The sequence below is a fragment of the Bombyx mandarina genome, chromosome 05 (assembly GCF_030267445.1).
Source record: "Bombyx mandarina strain Sakado chromosome 05, ASM3026744v2".
NCBI classification, from domain to species: Eukaryota; Metazoa; Arthropoda; class Insecta; order Lepidoptera; family Bombycidae; genus Bombyx; species Bombyx mandarina.
This window is the reverse complement of record NC_143212.1, coordinates 8,653,487-8,675,179: the sequence shown is the minus strand read 5'-3', so window position 1 is coordinate 8,675,179 and position 21,693 is coordinate 8,653,487. Positions and strand designations below refer to the sequence as shown.

Below are 21,693 nucleotides of genomic sequence, written 5' to 3'. Positions count from 1 at the left end.
AAAATGTTTTATATCTACCGCAATTTCGTCACCGCAATGTAGCTAGATTTTGATATTTATATACAATAGTGTAAACAAAAGATTGAACTGATTTTGGAACAAAAGGTGGTCAGCCAACGTCACGGTGCCCTCGTCATGGACTGAGGACCAGCCATTGTGTGATCTGATTTCCATTTGTCGATAGACAGAATGGCAAAATATCAGTTTTGTAACACACTGCACACGTTATAACGTAAAATTAAATGTTAGTTAATTATTAACGTGAGTAAATTATATTTAGAAGTACATAGTTTAAGGATTTAAAATGTTTTACATTTTACTTTTCTACTATTTAATGTTATCGTTTTCGTGTGCACAAGATCCGGTGGCAAATTTACGTCAAGGTCGTATCATCGGGGTAAGTCCATAATAATTTTTTTAACTAATACGTTCAGACTCTCGGTTCATTAAAGTCGGGTAACGATTTTTAGTAACTTAAATTTTAGGGAACATTCCCATTTCCCTCGTATTGGTTCGCAGTAGAAAAAAAACTTTATTTTCATTCCTACCGGTTTATCCCATTGGTATTTCCCGTGTAAAAGAGTAACAGCAATCAGCCACGAACCTACTTCTAGTCTACCTACGAAGAAAATAAAACATTCGCTATTAACCGATCAAACATACACAGACTTACAGACAGACAAGTCTGTCAATCAGTTTACAGCGTTAGTTCCGAAACGACAATATAATAATTGTCGGCCAAAAATATAACACTCCGTACCTGAAAATCTTCACGATGAACTTAATAGATAATGCAGGCTCAGAACTTTTCGAAATGTGCCGGTAAGAGTAAGAGTTGCGCATTGAAACCCGATCCTATCGGATTAAGGTACAAACTTGATAAAATGAAAACATCTTGATGAAATACTAAATTTTTATTTAAAAAATCGGATAATTTCGAAATGGGCTAAATCGGAAAATAATATATTTGCACTATGTTTGTGGATGTTCCAAATGTCGTTAGAAATTAAAATAATAGTAATTTTTAACAAGTACTTAAAGATTGAATTGATCTGGAAAAATTCTTGTCTCTTTTTTATTACAGATTAAAGTTTTTACTGAAAGCACTCTTACACCTATCGAAGTTTATTATGGTATACCATACGCAATTCCACCTATTGGACGGCACAGATTTTTGGTAAGAAATGAGTTAAATGGTAAAAGCACTGGGTTTATTAGTTAAGGTACCTAAGTATTTATGATTTATTAAACAGTATGTCTTCGTCAATGTTATCGATGCGCACCACCGTGAAGAACAGAGCAACAACAAACAAACAAAAAGTCATTAAAATTTATAAAAGATAAATAGGAAATACATAAAATGCTTGCGTCCAGATGCTTTCACCATTTCTTCTAACTACTAATTTTTGTTTTATTTTGTGTAAGTAATGTGACGATTTAACATTGTACTTAATTTCAAAGGCACCGGTAAGACACACTGGATGGGAACGTACATTTTTTGCCCGTCGTATACCCCCACATTGCCCTTGTGAAGAAGATCCCGATAATGACAATGCAAGTGAAGATTGTCTATTTTTAAACGTGTGGACTCCGCGGGTACGTACTCAATCCTCCAGAACTTAAAATAACGTGTACCTACTTAGTCTGGGTGAAGAAATTATAAATAATAATATATTATTATGCCCAGATGTCTATGAATAATATTCTTTCAGATAGCCCACCGAAGGTGTCGCGTTACCAGTCGTTGTTTTGCTGTACAGTGAATCATGGACTCGCGGTGGGACAACGTTGCCTTGCCAAGAATTAGCTGGCGAAGGTGTCGTAGTGGTCACAGTGTCCTATCGTTTACATCTTTTAGCATTTTTCACACTGAAATCTAAATCGGAACGTGGCAATCTTGCTCTACTGGACCAATACCTCGCTCTTGTGTGGATACGTGATAACATAGCGGCGTTTGGGGGTAATCCCGCAACGATTACATTATTAGGACATTCTGCGGGTGCCGACAGCATATTGTACCATTTGGTGTCACCTCGATCAACAGGTACATCTACGTCTGTCATATACTATCATATCGTATATTTTTTTAGTAACTAACTATGTAAGTCAGAAATCTTAATCAAGGAAAAATGTTAAGCCACAGCAGCCGAAGGTATATCATGTTTGATGGTTGCCTTTAAGTTTTTACTCAAAATGTGCGCTTCAAAATGTAACAAAGATTAACATGAAAATCAGTATTCATTTGACTTCTATTTATTTATTGTGCATCAGTTTATGTGCACTCGGTGACTTCGCAGCGTAGGATAGCCGTTTTACCATAGCAATTCAGACCTCAATCTTGTTTTAAAATGGCTCCGATTACGTATATAATTACTAAGCTGCACTAAAAGTATCGGGAATGGAATATTTCCACTGTTCCTGTTATGTTAAAATCTTTTTAATTGAAAACTCCTTGGTTTTAAAAATCGAATACCATTTATTTATTTAAAAAAAGATTCTCGGTCTTGTCACGAGGTTTTGTCAAACTTGTTTAGTCGTTGAGAAAATGGAATTGACTCGAGAAAATTCAAGAGCGATGATTTATTATGACTTTCGAATTGGTTTAACACAAAAACAGCGTGTTGACCGGATGATTTCTGCATTTGGTGAGGAAGCCCCATCCAAAACCACAATTTATCGCTGGTTTGCTGAGTTTCAACGTGGACGTGTCAAGCTCAGTGATGATCCCCATCAAGGTCGTCCAAAAACTGCAGTCACCCAAGAAAACGTTGATGCTGTGCGTAAGCTGATTGAGGAAGATCGACATGTGACATACCGCGAAATTCAGGCAACTTTAGACATTGGCATGAGTCAAATACAAATAATCTTGCATGAACAATTAGGTGTAAAAAAGTTGTTTTCCCGATGGATACCGCATTCGCTCTGTGAAGAGCAAAAAGCGGCTCGCGTTACTTGGTGCGTCAGAACTCTCGAAAGATTCCACGCAGGATCCTCAAATGCTGTATACAACATTGTATCAGGTGACGAATCCTGGATATACGCGTACGAACCCGAAACAAAAAACCAGTCACGAGTTTGGGTGTTCGAAAATGAGTTAAAGCCAACAAAAATTGTTCGTTCACGGAGTGTTGCAAAAAAAATGGTGGCCACGTTTGTCTCCAAAACCGGCCATGTTACGACTATTCCTCTTGAGGGACAAAGAACGGTTAATGCAGAATGGTATGCTAGCACTTGTTTGCCACAGGTCGTTTCTGAACTCCGTAAAGAGAACTGCAACCGCCGCATCATCCTCCATCACGACAATGCGAGTTCTCACACCGCGCACAGAACAAAAGAGTTTTTAGAGCAAGAAAACATAGAATTATTAGACCATCCGCCGTACAGCCCCGACCTAAGCCCTAATGATTTCTATACTTTCCCTAAAATAAAGAATAAATTGCGTGGACAGAGATTTTCATCACCTGAAGAAGCTGTGGACGCCTACAAAACAGCCAATTTGGAGACCCCAACTTCCGAATGGAATGGTTGCTTCAATGATTAGTTCCATCGTATGGAAAAATGTGTCAAATTTCGCGGAGAATACTTCGAAAAGCAATAAATACATTTTTAAATAGTAATGTTGTGTCACTTCGTTAATTCCCGAAATTTTCAGTGCCGCCCTCGTATGTAGCTCTAGCTGGGCAATGAGGTCGTCTATGAAGATACAGCAATTAAAAAATTAAGCAATTAACACACACACACACCAGACATTCAACAAATATATTTTACGCCGGTAGAGAACTAGTGTCGTAGGGTGGCGTAGTGGGTTTATAAGGTGGAATAGAAATACACCTTGCGATGACTGAAAAGCTTCCAGTGTCTTTCAACATTTCTATATCTAGGCGGCAACTTAACTACTGTTTTCGTGTCAAATCCCCAAACCAAGTTTCGGTCACCGTAGCAACACTTTGTGATTTAAGAAGAGGAGTGCCTATCCCAGAAAGAACTTTGTGAACGAACACCCGAATTACAGGCTTATCCTGTAATAATAATTTAATAATACAAATTCTTTCAGGTTTATTTCATAGAGCGATTTTAATGTCTCCGCAGTATATTTGGCAAACAATCGATGAGAAATCGACCAATAATCAGACCTATAGAATTTCTCAGGAAATAGTAAGGGTACTCGGATGTAATGACAACGGGGAAAGTGATATTATTAACTGCCTGCAAACTCGCCCGCTCTCTGATATAATAGCACTCTATCCGGTAATGTTACATACATATTATTAGAATACCTAATATACATAACAGAGGTATTGTCTATTAGTGATTCGTTTTGATGTGATTATCGCTAAATATATGACATTTATCGCTGTTATAAATCGCGCACCATCGAAATAATAAACGAACTATTATTAATTTAAACTAATATTAAACGATATATTATTTGTTTGATATTATTTATTAAATATTAACACAAATACAACAGGAACAAGCGATTATGTTCGTTTATTATTTATTCGTCAGACAGCAACTTGACTGTGCATCTGGCATTAGTATGAGTAACAATGCTTTTTCATCATCAGATGGCCTGTAACCTCATATGTTAACAGGACAATAAATAATACGATTTTAGTAAATAAAAAAATGTAGATATTACATTGTTAATTAGTAGCATCATTGTAAATTCTTAACACATTGAGCGCCGTGTAGGTCACCGCTGCCCTACGTGGCGCACTCAAGTTATGATTTCTGTTACTAACCCCCCTAGATTGTCGTAACTTTTTCCTTCTATTGTATTCAATTTATGTTTTAGTGTTTTAAGGTCTCCTAGAAATTGTTTCATTCTCAGTATATTCGGATTCGTCTTTCTCAGAGTCTACTAGATATTTCGGCAACTTAGTCAACTATACTGAGACCTTAGAACTTATTCTCAAGGTGGATGGCGCATTTACGTTGTAGATGTCTATGGGCTCCGGTAACCACCTAACACCAGGTAGGCTGTGAACTCGTCCACCCATCTATGCAATAAAAAATATATACATAAGTCACAGAACAGGTATCCCTGAAGAGTGCGCCACGTAGGGCACCGGTGACCTACATGGCAGTCAAAGGGTTAATTACTAGTGTGTTGTAAACCAATATCGGTGCTTTTAGAACAAAAGCTGGAGTAAATATTTGCACCCGATCCCGGACGACTTCCTGCCAGATTCCGAACAGTTCTTGCCCGTTTCATTAGTAACAGCATTATCGCAGGCGAAAAGAAAACAGAAGCCGATTGATCTACTGTTGGGTACAAACGACATTGATGCCCTTAACTACAATGGTTTGTTTGAATCGCTTTGCTATACACACCTAATGCATTGTAATTCTAATTACATTTTTCTAATATTTAGGTACTAAAAGTCATGATGGTTTTTTTTTCTGCAGATGAAACATACGCGGAGTTAAACAATCTTAGTCCTCTACACATTTCTAAGATTGCGGATTCTCGAATCATACCTAAGCTACTTCAAATGCTGTCGTTGGGAGCGGCTGAAGATTTCCCGGTGGTAAATTTTTATTACTTCAAACATCAAACTAATTTTGGTATGAAATGTCCGTTTTAGTGAACTTGGATTTAGAGTATTGTTTTGATATTTATTCTGGGTTCGGTAATTACGTTTTTCGCTTGAATTAACGTAGAAAATGCACTATCACGATACACATTCGATCCAAAATCTCTTCGTGGAATACGGCCTTATACAATAGAATTGAGATTTTTTTTTATATTTTAAGGTGATGTTTTATTTCAAGTATTCACTAATGACTGTCAGCTCGTCTAGAACAATGAAATTATCATACCAACAAAACTACACTTCAAAGAATAAAGACAAAATTAAAAGGTCTTTGCAATTTAATTCTAATATTTTTAAATCATTATCAAATTTCTGCCATAATTACCGATGCCCTAAGATGTTTTTAATACGCTTTTATTAGCTTCAGACGTTGTATGTATGTTTGTAACGGAATCTTTGAACATGATTTGATTTTGACCCCCTTAAAAACGTCGGATTAACCCGAAATTTGACTTAAGGACCGATGACAAGTCAATACTAAAAAAAAATTGAAATAAATATATTGAAAAAATTGAAATTTTTAGTTGAATTTCAATTTTTTCAAATTTTTTTTAGTGTTGAATAGTGAAATGACAAATAAATAATAGTTTTAAAAAACCAACAAAATACGCTTTTATAGAAAATCCAAGTAAAAATAGAACGCTTTTTTTTACAATAAAATCATTTTTTCTTACACTATTTTTAATTCAAATTTATTAAAATTTATTTTCTATTTTTACTTGGATTTTCTATATAAGCGTATTTTGTTAGTTTTTTAAACTATTATTTATTTTATGTTTAACTGTTACGCTTTTGTTATTGACATTTTAAAGAGAAAGAAACACATTCCATGTTTTTACATTAATAAAACAATCATACATCAATAACTACCAAACAAATAAAAGATTGGCAAATAGACTAGAAATATAATACATAGTACGTAACTGTTTTTTTATTATTGCAGATTTATATCTAGATTTAATCAAGGTGCTGTAATTAAATAAAATACTGGTGGTAGGACCTCTTGTGTACTGGTGGTAGGACCTCTTGTGAGTGCGCACGGGTAGGTACCACCGCCCTGCCTATTTCAGCCGTGAAGCAGTAATGCGTTTCGGTTTGAAGGGTGGGGCAGCCGTTGTAACTATACTGAAACCTTAGAACTCATATCTCAAGGTGGGTGGCAGCATTTACGTTATAGATATCTATGGGATCCGGTAACCACATAACACCAGGTGGTCTGTGGGATCGTCCACACATCATACAAAAAAAAATATTTTTTTTGTATGTATTTAAGTTATAATATTTTATGTATTTAAGCGGTGACCGGTGACAATAAATTCAATTTTAGCTCGTAAAGGCCATCCGTTGGGAATACTGGAATGATGTACCTCAGAGGCTGACTAATACAAATGAAGCCATAGAAAAAGTTGCAAAACTGGAAACGTCGGCTAAATGGGACGCCGGCGGTGCACTCCTGGCCGCTAGAATAGCCCGCATCGCGGCTCGACTATATGTGTACAGGTATTCTCAGCCAGGAGGAGTCGATCTTTACGGGCGATACATGAATTTTAGCGGTAGGTATTTAAAGTTGTTATATATTATTTATTACTGGTGCTAGGACCTCTTGTGAAACCGCACCACCGCCCTGCCTATATCTGCCGTGAAGCAGTAATACGTTTCGGTTTGAAGGTGGGGCAGTCGTTGTAACTATACTGAGACCTTAAAAGTTATATCTCAAGGTGGGTGGCGCATTTACGTTGTAGATGTCTATGGGCTCCAGTAACCACTTAATACCAGGTGGGCTGTGAGCTCGTCCATCCATCTAAGCAATAAATAAGAAATATCCAGTAACATTGCTTTACTTTAAATAAAGAAGGGGCAGCAGCAGAAATATAAATTCTGCAGCCGTAACGGTATAGCTAGGTTCCGGTTGTACCAATCGTGTTGTGCTTTATAAAGTGAACTGTACCTTAAAATTTACACGTGGGTGAAAACAATGATTGAGAGACCGAATTCGTGAAAATAAACGTCCTGTCTGTTGTCGTTTGGATACTTTTATTGAGACAGTGATATGTTTGGTGAGTGAGTAGAGGAGTAAAATGACTTGAAATTGCACAGGACTAGGTAAAGAAGACAGGCGATCTTCATTTCGGAGGTCATGAATCGCTTAGGCGCGATATTCCAAACTTCGGAACTATTGTTTTTAAAAGTAGAAAATATAAATTTAGTTAAAATTAAATGAGGCCAAAATTTACTCGCATATCGTTAATTTCAGGGGCAACGCACGGAACGAATCTAGTATCATTACTAGGAAACCCTATGATAATGCAAATAGCCCGTCGACTCGCAACAGCAGATGAAAAACAGATTTCATCTCTATTTAGAAAAATAATCATCAATTTTATCAAACACGGGTTCGTATTGTCAATATAAATGTTGTTTTCTGTAAATAAATAATTTAAATTAAATACCACTCGAAAGTATGCGTATGTCCGTTAGGTTTTTCTCTACAAGCGATAGTACTAGTCGTTATTGTGTTGCAGCGAGAACCAGGTTTTATAAATTTTATAATGAGACACGCATTGGTCGTGGCAAAGTACTGAAATATAGAAAGACATTTGTATAAAGGATTTCAGGACCGGTACCAATTTTTCAAATGAATTATTGACTGACTACCTCGATTGGCTTCCACGCTGAAGGAATTTCATTGTGTAATAAAAATCAAACCTGCAGAACATATAATTTACGTAATCACTGGCGGTAGGGTGTCTAGTCAGCCCGCATGGGTAGGTACCACCACCCTGCCAATTTCTGTCGTGAAGCAGCAATGCGTTTCGGCTTGGAGGGTGACGCAGCCGATGTGCTGTAATAAACTGAGATTTAGAACTCATGTCTCAAGTTTAGTGGCGACATTAACTGCATGTCTATGGGCTACGGTAACCACTTGACACCACGTGGGCCGTGAGGTCGTTCACCTATATAAGCAAAAAAAACAATTTGTATTTTTTTATATTGTTTAGATGAGTGGACGAGCTCATAGCCCACCTAGTGTTAAGTGGTTACTGGAGCCCATAGACATCCACAACGTAAATGCGCCACCCGCCTTGAGATATATAAGTTCTAAGGTCTCAAGTATAGTTACAATGGTTGCCCCACCCTTCAAACCGAAACGCATTACTGCTTCACGGCAGAAATAGGCAGGGCGGTGGTACCCACCCGCGCGGACTCACAAGAGGTCCTACCACCAGTAATTACGCAAATTATAATTTTGCGGGTTTCATTTTTATTACACGATGTTATTCCTTCTTCAAACGAGGCTTGCGGAGAGTACTTTATGGTAGGCAGCGGCTTGGCTCTGCCCCTGGCATTGCTGACGTCCATGAGCGACGGTGACCGCTTACCATCAGGTGGGCCGTACGCTCGTCTGCCTACAAAGGCAATAAAAAAAAATCCTTCACCGTGGAAGTCAGTCGTGAACATTTGTTGAGTACATATTTCATTAGAAAAATTGGTACCCGCCTGAGATTCGAACACCGGTGCATCGCTCAACACGAATGCACCGGACATCAGAATCTTATCCGTTAGGCCACGACGACTTCAAAATATGCTTGAAAAGCCATGTAAATTCCAGATACCCCGTCGAAGACGGTAAATGGCGACAATATATGGTGGGCGATGCTCATATTTATATTATATCTAATGGAAAGTACTACAAAAGCTATAACAACGATGTCGAATTTTGGTTGAAATATCTGCCGGAATTATCAAACTTAATTTCTAAACCTGATCAAACAGAACAGCTCGCCTTAGAACAAGGTAAACGGCTATTTGCTAAGATTTTAATTTTCAATTGCTGTTGTAAATAGAGAGAAATCGAATTCAATTTCTTTGAATGTCTCGTTAGTTGAGCGATGCTGATTTCTCTCACATGGGGTCCGGCCTTTATTTGATTTCATGTCTTAAACTAATATGTCAGCTTATAAATAACAACAAATAGGGACACTGAATTTGGAACCTTTGAAGAAAAGTATTTCAAAGATACCGATAAGGCTTAGTATTTTGACGGATTTCAACGTTTTGATGATTAGATTCATCTCAGTTATGGAATGGATATAAGTATTTATTATTACAAAATCAGACCCACAAAAAAAAATCGTAATTCTAAATGTTTGAAATAAAATAAATTATTGCTATATTGGAGCTATTTTATAAGAGTTAATTTTATTGTTGATTGTACTGCTTGCACGCGTTATCAATGGTGAGTTAAAATCGGAGCTGTTTCTATGACAAGAATTTAAAAATGTTTGTGGTACTTGTCATCTTGATGATGACTTAGATTATGGAGGGCAGAAGTAAGGAGCACCACCTTATATAGGGGACAAGTTGAAGAAGTATTGTATAAGCATTGTTCGAAAACTCTCCGAAATAGCGCTAGTGTAGGAAATGATATAAATATTTTAGCAGTTTTAATTTAATTAAGCAGTTTTAAACAGAGTGAAGTGTGCTGAATTGAAAAAAATAATATTTTGCGTGACTTACGTCGCTTAAAATTGAATAATACACTATTTAAAATCTCAACACTAATATTTACTTAGATTTTTTTTAATTCCTTCTTAATTTAGTATCCGATTCTAATAGTTCATGGCGTTGTTTTTAAAATCTTTCCACTGGCTACTATGGCGCCCCCTAATTGCATCCCTTTCACAGAACACTTTATAATACACTGCGATGGTCGTCCTTACTTCTACTCGCCATAGTTTAGACTTTTGATGAAATAAAATGTATGGTAAATGATCAACTCAATCGATTCCATGAATATTTCTTTCTTGATCTTGAAAAGTAATGTTTATTTCAGAGCCACAGGCACAACAATTTTCGCTATTGGATAAGTTAAGTTGTTAAAGGCAAATGAGCCGATTATGAGATGTCGATTATTATATAATAGAATAATTTCATTTTATATATTTTGACTTTAAGCTAAGTATTTTAACATGGAAAAATTACTGATGATATCTTACATTTTTCTTTTGTTTTGTTTTAGAAGAAAGCCGGTTACGGGGTGGTGTGCTTGCAATGTGCGGAGTTGCTGTGTTTCTACTTCTTTTACTAAGTGTAAGCGCTATACTTTTGCGCAGGCAACATTCCCGTCGTTATTCAGTTTCCGATGAAACACTTAATAATTAGTTTATCTAGATATTATAAAAATAAATTAATGCGATATGAGACTATTTTTATTGTTATTATTCGATGAGTACCTAGAAATATTTAATATGACTATCTATAGGTAAGGTCTCATAATATATATTATGCTGTTACCCGCAATGTCCGGTCGGTCGGTCGGTCGGAGGACTTCGGTCCGAATTTCGCCAAGCCTGGCGGTAGTTATTCGCACTGTACGGCTAAATTTGAAGCAGAAACATCTTTCTTCAATAAAAATGTTTTTAAATGTTCATTAATTCTTCAAATCTTAGTGAATCCGAAAATCTTATCTTCATTCTGTTTTAGTTCTTTGAAAAGTGTTTCGAAATGGTTGCCCGGATCTCGAGTTTGCAAATAAGGATGCGCCCAGTACCACTTCCTTTTTTCTTTTCGTAGCGTGTGTCAATGTAGTATAAAGCTACAACATTCCACGTCCGTCTATCAATATGACCGCAAATAGAATCGGCTTGGCTCTGCCCCTGGAATTACAGGTGGTATGCTCGTCTATCTACAAAGGCAATAAAAATAAAGGCAAAGAGTAACTGCTTAATTAAGTGTAGTGTACAGTATAATTTTTCAGTTTGCGGCATATAATACCTATACTATATACCGCGAACTGCGTATGAGTTCTTTAAAATTAAAGTAGCAGTTACTAGATTAATTTTTTGGAATATACTGCGACACTAAAATCGGATGGTTTTAAAAATTAAGGGAATAAACTAAATTATGAAAAAGGCAATGTTGACAAAACAAAATTGTTTGAGATGATCCCGTCATCTCCTTTTTATCATCGCACCTCCCGCCATCGGAGCAGAGTTCATCCATATTATCTAGAACCGCTGCGTTCATCGACAGTGCGTTTCCAGAGGTCTTTCTTGCCACGTACCATCCGGCTATGGAATGAGCTCCCCTTCACGGTGTTTCCCGAGCGCTATGACATGTCCTTCTTCAAACGAGGCTTGTGGAGAGTATTAATCGGTAGGCAGGGGCTTGGCTCTGCCCCTGGCATAGCTGAAGTCCATGGGCGATGGTAACCACTCACCGTGGGCCGTACGCTCGTCTACAAGGGCAATAAAAAAAAAAAGATAATACATAGATCAATTATATTGATAATTGATTTGCATATAGTAAAAACACTTGTCATAAATACCGCTTTTTCTAAATGGTGTAATACAAAATAAAATAGTTCGACTTAATCTAGTTTTAAAAATTATAAATTTTGGCGCATTAGAAGAGAAATACTTAGTCTGGCCATAAGTAAATACTGTTACAATTAAAAATTTAAAAAAATCTATTGCAAATAACATTTATTTACTACTTTTACAGTGTGTTAGTTTAATACATAAATATATAACAATTTAAAGTATAAAAAGCTTATTCGAAGTGGTCTCCATTGGCTGCAATACAGTTCTTTAAATGTTGAGGCCAGTTATCAATAGAAGCACGCACTCTTTCCATGGGAAAATTTTTCACTGCCAATCGTACGGATTGTTTTAGGGACTCCAAATTATCATGGCGTCTAGAGCAAGCCGTACTCTCTAAAACTGACTATAAATCATAATCCAGCAGATTAAGATCGGGACTTGACGACGGCCAGTCTTCAGCTCTGATGAAGTCCGAAACGTTCGTTTCCAACCAAGGCTGCATAGACCGAGTTTTATGACCTGGCGCCGAGTCTTGCTGGAAGGACCATTCTTGATTATTAAACATGATGTTGTTAAGGGGCTTCACTACCTTCTCAAGAATGGTATCTTGATATACTTGTGCCGATGTTTTGATACCTTTTTCACAAAAGTATGACTCAGTCACTCCTTCATAGCTAATACCTCACCAAACCATCACTGAAGTCGGATAGTGCCCACGTTGCACTCTGTCGACTAATTGTGAAGCTTCCTTAGAGCTTTAAGCATAAATACGGTCATTTTGTTTGTTAAAATGTTGCTCAATTGTAAAAAAATTCTCATCCGTAAACAAAATTTTTCTCTGACCTCCCTTTGCGTACCGCTTCAGTGGTTGTTTCGATTTTACCACCCTATTCTCTTTTAAATTATCAGTTAAGAAATGACCAGTACGTCTCTTATAGGCTGCAAGTCCTAAGTGATCCTTTAAAATACGCGACATGGTTCTAGGTGCTATCTTCATCTCCCGAGATAAAATCTTTTGCTTTCGGACAGGATTTCTTCGAATTCTTTCCCTTACTGCTTTGACCACCTTTTTCGTACGAACACTACGTGGACGGCCAGATCTTTTTCTGTCACAAACAGAGGAGGTCTCATTGCACCTAATAATAGCCCGGTACACAAACATTTTACTAATTCCAAGCGTATGCAGAGTTTTAAAAATTGCATTTAGCCCCATACCTACTTTGTGTAATGCACTCACAGCGATTCGGTTCTCTTTATCACCCCACTCCATTTTAATATCGCAAAATATTGTACAATGTATTGGCGCCAAAATGAAAAAACTCAATGAGCAATCATAATATTATAAAAATAACAGATTCTAAATTCAAATGTAATATTTGGTTTATTTTTAATTGTAACAGTATTTATGGCCAGACTAAGTATATGGGACAGCAACACAATGTTTAGTAGGATAAAAGTAAATAGTAATAACGAAGAGGTTTGAAAGGCAGGTTTTCAGAAACTTGCTAATCATCTATTTAGTATTCGTAAAAGTGTGTATTGTGAAAGTGTATATTCTTAAAACTTGTGTTATAAAGTGGAACAAGTCGATAGACTTGAATTCATGGGTTCCTCCAAAAAGTCCATTGAAATCTTAGTGAATTCCTATCTCAGTAAATGACCACCATTTTACTGAGATTATATTTCACCCCATATTATCTCATCTCATTTCATTTAATATCATTTCATTTCATTTCATTCCTTAATATCATTGTTCATAAAAATAAGAATATAAATTAAAATAAGACATGAATTAAAGGTCTTAGTTACCAGGTCATAAAATCTCTTAATAAAATATATTTGTTATATGCATGACTTATTGGCGGGAACGCGAGGAGTAAAGTTGCGTGATTTGTTTTATTTTTTCTATTAGTGTTTCTTCAGGCTTAAATGCGTAATAAGGGTGGTTTATTTACTGTTTAGTATCTGTGAAAGTGCACAAATGTGGAAAAATCAAATAAAGCCGCTGAACGTAACTTCTCGGGATCTTCCAAAAAGTCCACTAAAAAGTCTCCGTAAATGACCACCATTTTACTGAGATTATATTTCATACCTTATCATCTCATCTCATTTCAGTTCACTTCACTTCATGCCATGTTTCACATTAATCAACTTCATTTCATTTCACTTCATATTATCATTTTTCATAAAAATTATGGAATATGTATTAAAATAAGACTTGACCTAAAGGTCTATGTTACCAGGTCACAAAAACCTTTAAAAAAATTAGTAGGTATTCACATTTAAGATTGATAAACATATTAAGTGTTTCTATGATTGATAAACATAAACATACCTAAAATTCATACAACTACCTATTTTCATGTTTAACAAGCTGTAAAACTAATTCATCCACACCAAAATGGCATTAGCACTTCAAAGGAGAGCAAATGTAAGTATTGAAAGTTAATTGAAGACAACGCTTTGACAAATGTTTGGTTAGGTAGATCACAGTAAATATTGGAAAGTTACATGTTAAGTACATTTCAGGTACGATTACCTCCAGAAGTCAACAGAATCCTATACATCAGGAACTTGCCCTACAAATATCCGCTGAAGAAATGTATGATATCTTCGGCAAATATGGCGCAATAAGACAAATAAGAGTGTAAGTTTGTTTTTACTAATTGTTTAACGTAGATCCTACGTAGCTAAACAAGTCCACTGACGATAGGATATCAAGCGGTTAATGAAGCTCCTCTACTCACAGGGCATTCCTTTAACACCGCAAAGCCGCAGATATGTTAGGTCTTAGGTCAAGGTCCCTGTAGAACTGGAGTAATCTCCTGTAATACTTTTCTAAACATATTTATGAGTGATTTGATGCAGAAATGGACAGGAAATAGTCGTATATAACCATACAGATGCATAACACAACACACAATAGATTTACATTGATAGCACTAAAGAAAATTCCCCCATTTGTCGAAGTTTGTCGAGTCGAATACTCAATTCTATTGTATAAAATCAGAATGTATCTGATGTGTAATCTGATGTTTAAATTCAGATGCCATTGGTAGTTTCTACTTGTGAGAGCTCACAGCAATAAAGCATATTTATTTATTTTCTGATTTTCTTTTATCACAGTATGTTAATAGTGAATTGTGAAATTTGTTTGTGAGCATAGGCTCTATGTAATTATACTTAGACAAATTGCTAGAATTTTTTGTAAAGCTATGAAAAATCATTTTATGAAATACACTATTATTGAACCCTCTCTATTGATAAAGCACATGATGTACCTTCTATCAAGTGAAGCATTCAATTGGTCTTTGAATACTGCAGACACTTACTACTTTTGTAAGGAAATACATATTTCATACTTGTTAATGAAATAAATTCAATGATGAAAGAATAACATTGTATTTAAAAAGGAAACCTGCAAAATTTATAAATATTCATAATTACTGGTGGTATTGTAGCCTTAACAGGCAGAAAGCGTCCTGCATATTTTTCTGCAACAGATTGTACTTTGAATGGTAAAATTGCTAGTTTTAACAATACAACTAACTTTTCAAGCTTATGTCTGGTGTGTAGCAGCATTGTGAGATTGTTAACTTTGGGCTGTGTTAACCATTTTCCACCAGGTGGATTCCGAGCTCATTTTAAAATCCAAGCAATAGATAATGAGATTTAAAATATTTAGTTGTGAAAGACTGGAACTCTTTTATCAATAATTTTATATTAAATTACCAAAAATATAGTTAAATTTGTCTGGCTATTTAAATTAAGAATAAGTAAGTCATAGTAATGAAGTGTGATTATGTTAATTAATGATATGATTTCTTTCTACTTGTTTGGTGTAGTACTTGTGGTACTTTCTACTAAAAATTCATAAAATTGACATTTGATTTACTTTATATTAACCTAATAAGAAAAATATTTTTAAAGCAATCATTTGATTTTCAATTTCAGAGGGAACACTCCAGAAACAAGAGGCACAGCATTTGTTGTTTATGAAGATATATTTGATGCAAAAAATGCCTGTGACCATCTATCTGGTTTTAATGTTTGTAACAGGTATCTGGTTGTACTCTACTATAGATCCAACAAAGCCTTTAAAGGTATTGATATTGATAAGAAACAAGAAGAAATTGATACATTGAAAAAGAAATATGGAATATCTAGTGAAGATCTGCGTAAATGATAAACTATAAAATATAAGTTTTTTTAAGTACAATTGTTTTTAATTATTTGATTAGTATAGCTGTGTAGATTTTAAGCCAGAGAACCTATAAAAATCTTATCATTAAATAATAATGTACCAACGCGCTTTCGTAATGTCTTCCACGATAAAAACCATAATTTTTTTATTTAGTTTTTAATTCTAATCGAAATAAATCCTGTAGAATTTATTAACTTGCGTATTACTGGTTGGACAGGTTGAAAGACCAGGTACTGGTACCTGGTCTCAACCTGTCTTTTCAGCGCGAGAGTCACGTTCTTCCTTACACTAGGCATCATCCTCAGATGGATGATATTCGATCTCTACATTAACGGCCGTTTTCAATAACCTATCTATCCCTAGTTTCGGTTACTAAAGATAGACAAATCTATATTTTTGTCCTTACTTACGTTCCAATAACCTATCGACGGGCAGCAGTTCCTATCGGATTTATTTATCCATCGTCGGGAGGACGGATAGCCTGCTAAAGATAGAACGCTCATACAAATCGTGCTTACTTCCGTTTCAATATGAGTTTTAAGTAACTCTCCGGTAGGCGGCGCTATCTCTAGTATGGGCATTCGCTTATCTGTCAAAATCGGCCGGTTACATGTTTATCTCTCGAAAGTAAATCGCTATAATTTAATAATTGTTTCTCTTCATATTGGCATATTGTAGCAGTGATGATAGTGATATGGAATTATTTCAAATGATAATGGATTGTGATGCAGATAGTGATAGTGAGGCCGATATCATATGGTTAGGAAAATAAAGATCGTCTGAATTACATGGCGAAGATCAATAATTACGAATTTGACTATAGATTTCTGAGCAAAGGTGTTGTGAATGAATTGATTAATTTAATGAGACCATATTTGAGTGTAACGGCAAAAAGGTAAGATAAATTTTAACCATAAAAGTACTCGTTATTACAACTTATATTTGTTTATAGCAATAGCAAAATTATACCTAATTTTTGTTGTGTTACAAAATCACACTCAACAGGAATTCTATAATACTGCTGGATTCCCATGGTGCCCTAAATGACATTCATATACTAATACAATAACCTGGTAGGCTATTTACCTTCATTCTTATTACACACTGATACCTCTACATTTTATATTTGTGTTACAGATTCAAATATAGGAGAGGAATTTAGAAATAGAAAAAGAGTATTTTGAATGTGTAATTTGTGTGCAATGCATCATTGATGTTTCAAAATGTTGTTGCTTGATGGCCTGGGTCTGCTCATGATACAACTATAATTAACCATTCCGATTGAAAAGGTATTTCTTATTTATATTACCTTATTTATATTATTATTATATATTATTATTATATTTTTATTTATTTATATTATATATTTAGGTGTTTATATGAATTTAATATGACACTATTATAATAAATTATCTACATATCAAGAGAACATTGATAACAAGGTGGACTTGGAAATTGCTATTTGCTTGCCGATAGAGGCTATCCCCACAACCCTATCTTTTAACGTGATTAATTACCCACATACTCAATCGGAACGATTTAAAATGAATCACATATTAAAACAAGAAATACTATAGAGAGGTAATCTTTTTTTTAGTTAAGAGCTTGTTATACTGTATTGTAAAATAATTTAAGCGAATGTATAATTTATAATTTTCAGATGCATTGGTGTTTGTAAAAGAAGACTCCCTGTATATCATTGAAAAGTAGATTAAAACTAGAAAATATGCAAGCTGTTATTATAGCTGCCATGCTGCATAATATCGTCAGAAGTATGAATTTAGAAGAATTAGAATCAGAAATTTCAGTCGCAGATACATTACAGGAAAATAATATAATTGTTCGTAACAATTTTTCAAAACTTACATCTGAAATACAACTATGTACTTATAAATAATTGCTTCCAAAGATAATTTATAAAATAAACTCCAAAGATAATTTGACTATTTTTTATTTTCCAAATGATAATTACATGGTAGTTAGTACATGCAAGATATTTAATTTATAATTTGTACATATACTTAAAAACTATCTAACATAAAATTATTATTGCCTACTTAATTAATGAAATTTAATATTCCTTTTAAGTAATTTTTAATTTTTTAAATTATCTAAATCTAACTTAATTTTTGCTACAACAATCTCCTTTTCTTTATTTTCCAAGTCAAGTCTCTTTTTTGCTATTAGATATTCTGCTAATGCATTGTCCCTATGCTAGCCTTGCATTTCTTTTCTTCCATCTTGTTTCCGCTTGGCTGTAAAAGTGTTAAAAATATTATATGTGACCTACAACAATGTGCATGCTTTATCCAAAATTTCATCTGCAATCCTTACCACCTCCAGCCTGTAACAAAGAGCATAATTATTTCAAATACTACGGCAACCTGAAGAAAAAATCATGTTTATCAATGTGTTATTAGAGACAAACAATCAACTAATTATACTAACCTTACTAAGGTTGTTTCTTATGTTGCCGTAGCGTTCTTTAAGTTTTCCCATTTTAGTCGAAGCTGCGATGGAGTTCGTGGGAAACGACGAATCGACGAATTAAAATCATTTACAAGGGTTCGCCAAGCCTGCTGTTTCAATTTATTGTTTGTGGCATTTGTTGCCTTATTATTGAAATGTTTTTTCGCCGCCACAAGTTCTGCTAGAATCATCGTCTCATCTTTTGTCATGGTTGCTGCGTTTCTTGACTGAAAAAGATATATTTTCTAAACTTGAACTCAAAGTTTTCAAAGTAAAATTATTATTATCAATGTACTTCATAGATACTTACAGAATTCATTTTATTTCACTGTAGCTCTTTAATTATAAACACACTTAGAATTATAAACGAAAGTTTTAAAGCGTTTTGGAGGTAAGTCATCATCTAATATTAGGTAAACAATAGAAAAACAAACAAAAGAAACTGATCACTGCTTATTGGCAAACGGACTGTCAAAACGTTTCGTTTCATAATTTCGACTAGGATAAAAATAGCAATACGTCCAATTTAAAAAAATCTACATATGTTTTTATTACTTTTTGTTATAAACAAATGTGTTTATGATAGTCTACAATATGCTGGTTAAATTATAGTTATAATTTAGAATAAAATAAAATAAGTCTTGATCCTGATGTTGTTTCGTATTTGTAGTAGAACGAAACGTATCAAGAGGCTCGGATAAATCGGAGGGAAGAAGCTATCTACTGTTGGTTAAAGAGAGATAGCACTTATCCGTGATTGTGAAACGCAAACTAAGGATAGTTACGCTCTTGCTGATATTCGGAGATAGCTATCTATCCGAAAACTCAGATACGTTATTGAAAACGGCCGTTAGTCCGATTCTACCCCATGATCTGTAACGAAGTAAATTGTCCTACCGTAACAAGGATACATTAAACGACTTACACCACGCGACTTGCTTGTATATAAACCCTCCAGGTCATCCAATCCCATTTCTGCAGGATAGCTATCGCAGCGTCATGGTACGTGAGGAATCTCGACCTTCACGACGATCTAAATTTAGAATCGGTACGTAAGTAGTAAAGTAGCGTCAGAATGCTACTTTGACAAAGCGGCACGATACAATAACCCTATTATCGTGGCCGCCGCGCATTACATAAGTACCTACCCAGGTCGACGGAGCAAAGCAAATCCGTCGTCGTCAGAAACATTTCTTGTCGGATGCTTCGGATCTACTCTCGGTGCTTTTAGGCACTTCAAGCACCGGTCACCGTCCTCGTCCAAGTCGTCGATTACGAGTGAACTAACCAAAAGACAGCCCATCGAGTTTTTCGCCTGATCTTCTCAGTGAATAGATTCCACGAAGCACTGCTCTTGTTAGGGCTGTTGGCAAATTCTCTCAAGTTAGACCCGTAATCTCACCTACCCGTCCGCGCGAAGCTGGAATAGCCCCTTAGGCTATAAGGCCTTAGGTAGGAAAAAGAATAAAATTTTACAGGATTGGGCAGGCCTATTATTAGAAAAATGAAATTGCCGATTTGTACTGAAAAGTTGAATTTTTTTTTTTCATTGGTTTAATCAAATAAATATCATTATTATCTATACGTTGCTGCCATATAATAGGATAGGTCATTTATGCCTTTACAATAGAGCTCTGGTGATCTAGATTCTACAAACTGTGTGAAAGCATTTTGTACTGCCTCCTAGGAAAAAACTTTTTATCACGTAGAAAATTGTCCAAATCACGAAAAAAAAGGTGGTCCGTTGGAGCAAGGTCTGGCGAATACGGAGGATGACGAATGGTTTCTAATTGCAGTTCCTGTAGAGTCCAAACGGTTTCTCGTACTGTATGAGGTCTCGCGTTATCATGAAGCAATAATGGTGAATATCGATATATGAGTCGGGCCTGTTTCACTGCAAGTTTTGCTATCATTGTTCGGAGTTCGGCACAGAAGACATCTGCTGTTATTGCTTGACCAGATCGGAGAAAGCTATAGTGAATAACACCATGCTGAGACCACCAAACAGTTACCATTACCTTTTTATTGGTAAGCTGTGTTTTAGGGCACTGTTGCGGCGTTTGACCTAGGATCAGCCATTGCATTTTTTGCTTACGGTTATCGTAAAAATCCATTATCGATAAAAACAAATGAGTCATCGAAGGCAGGTATAGTAATCGGCAAACTTCTTGAGCAAATGACCTTGACTGCGCAGAACCGAATTTTAGATCACTTTGGTGGTGAGGGTGAGGCGCGACGGCAGGGGAAATCGTATCGAGCGCGTTATTGGTAGATCAGTCGAACCTTGCGTCCCGCACCGCGCCCTCATTCCGCTTGCTCCCAAAAATACGCTTGCGTACAATGGAAACTCTATCGTTATTAATCGTTAAGTTATTTGTTATAATTGCTTGTGGACTTTGTTGCCATTGCTATTTGATGAGTGTTTGTTGATTTTTTATAAGACATACACTATGCCGTGACAAACTGGTGTAGTACTTAAAAGAAAGGGTAGAAAATTTGTGTACGACGTTTATTGCTTCATTATAAAACAGGGGAAGAATGATATGGAAAAATTAAAACAGACTTCGGAAGCAACAAAAACATCAGTGAGTACTGTTAGGTGCATTACTAACGAAGCTAAAGGCTCTGGCTTGCTCGCCGTGTTTCGAACTCCGGGTAAGAAAAGATCAGGGAAGAAGAAAGTTACCGGAATGGATAGTTTCGTTCAATCTGTAATAAAAAGATGTAATCATAATAACTACGTAACAAGCAGCGAAACTCCGTATCGTAGAAAGGCTTCGAAAAATTTAAAGAAGATATAAATTTTAATGGCCCGGAATGAAGCTTACGACGAATTATGAAAGAGCTAGGCTTCAAATGGAAAAAAAGAACAGAAAATAATCGGAAGCTGGTAAATGAAAAAAGTAACATTCGATTACTCCGAATCGAATATCTTCAAAAAATAATTAATTATAGACAAAAAAGAAGACCGAATCGACCGAGTTGTAAACTACACCGATGATCCCTATGTCGACTCATCACGATGATAGCAACTCGGGTGATAAAAACAGTGATGATGATGGTCAAGATTATGATAACGAAAAAAAATTTACAAATA

General features: G+C 35.5%; 2 protein-coding genes and 1 long non-coding RNA gene across 4 annotated transcripts; 2 read left to right on the top strand and 1 right to left on the bottom strand.

Annotated features, from left to right (window-relative positions):
• The first annotated feature begins 259 nt into the window (after positions 1-259).
• Positions 260-10,807, top strand: LOC114248261 (carboxylesterase 1C). Of its 2 annotated transcripts, XM_028181451.2 has the most exons (11): positions 260-397; positions 1,085-1,177; positions 1,462-1,596; positions 1,717-2,044; positions 4,055-4,248; positions 5,140-5,308; positions 5,413-5,534; positions 6,928-7,153; positions 7,855-7,993; positions 9,211-9,395; positions 10,621-10,807. In XM_028181451.2, the coding sequence occupies exons 1-11, from the start codon at positions 305-307 to the stop codon at positions 10,761-10,763; spliced, it is 1,827 nt and encodes a 608-aa protein (XP_028037252.2). In that variant the 5' UTR covers positions 260-304; the 3' UTR covers positions 10,764-10,807. The 2 variants fall into 2 exon arrangements, with proteins under 2 accessions (XP_028037252.2, XP_089583514.1); XM_089727388.1 differs by lacking the exons at positions 260-397; positions 1,085-1,177 and adding an exon at positions 1,240-1,320.
• Positions 10,808-14,205: 3,398 nt separating this feature from the next.
• Positions 14,206-16,317, top strand: Sf3b6 (splicing factor 3b subunit 6). Its single transcript, XM_028181878.2, is given in 4 exon segments — positions 14,206-14,354; positions 14,453-14,507; positions 14,510-14,570; positions 15,878-16,317. Coding segments are annotated over 4 exon segments (378 nt in total). The 5' UTR covers positions 14,206-14,324; the 3' UTR covers positions 16,110-16,317.
• Positions 16,318-18,061: 1,744 nt separating this feature from the next.
• Positions 18,062-19,405, bottom strand: LOC149502949 (uncharacterized). Its single transcript, XR_016323138.1, has 3 exons — positions 18,907-19,405; positions 18,576-18,823; positions 18,062-18,471 (listed from the first exon to the last, which is right to left on the bottom strand). It is a non-coding gene; the product is annotated as an uncharacterized LOC149502949 (long non-coding RNA).
• Between the last annotated feature and the right edge of the window lie 2,288 nt (positions 19,406-21,693).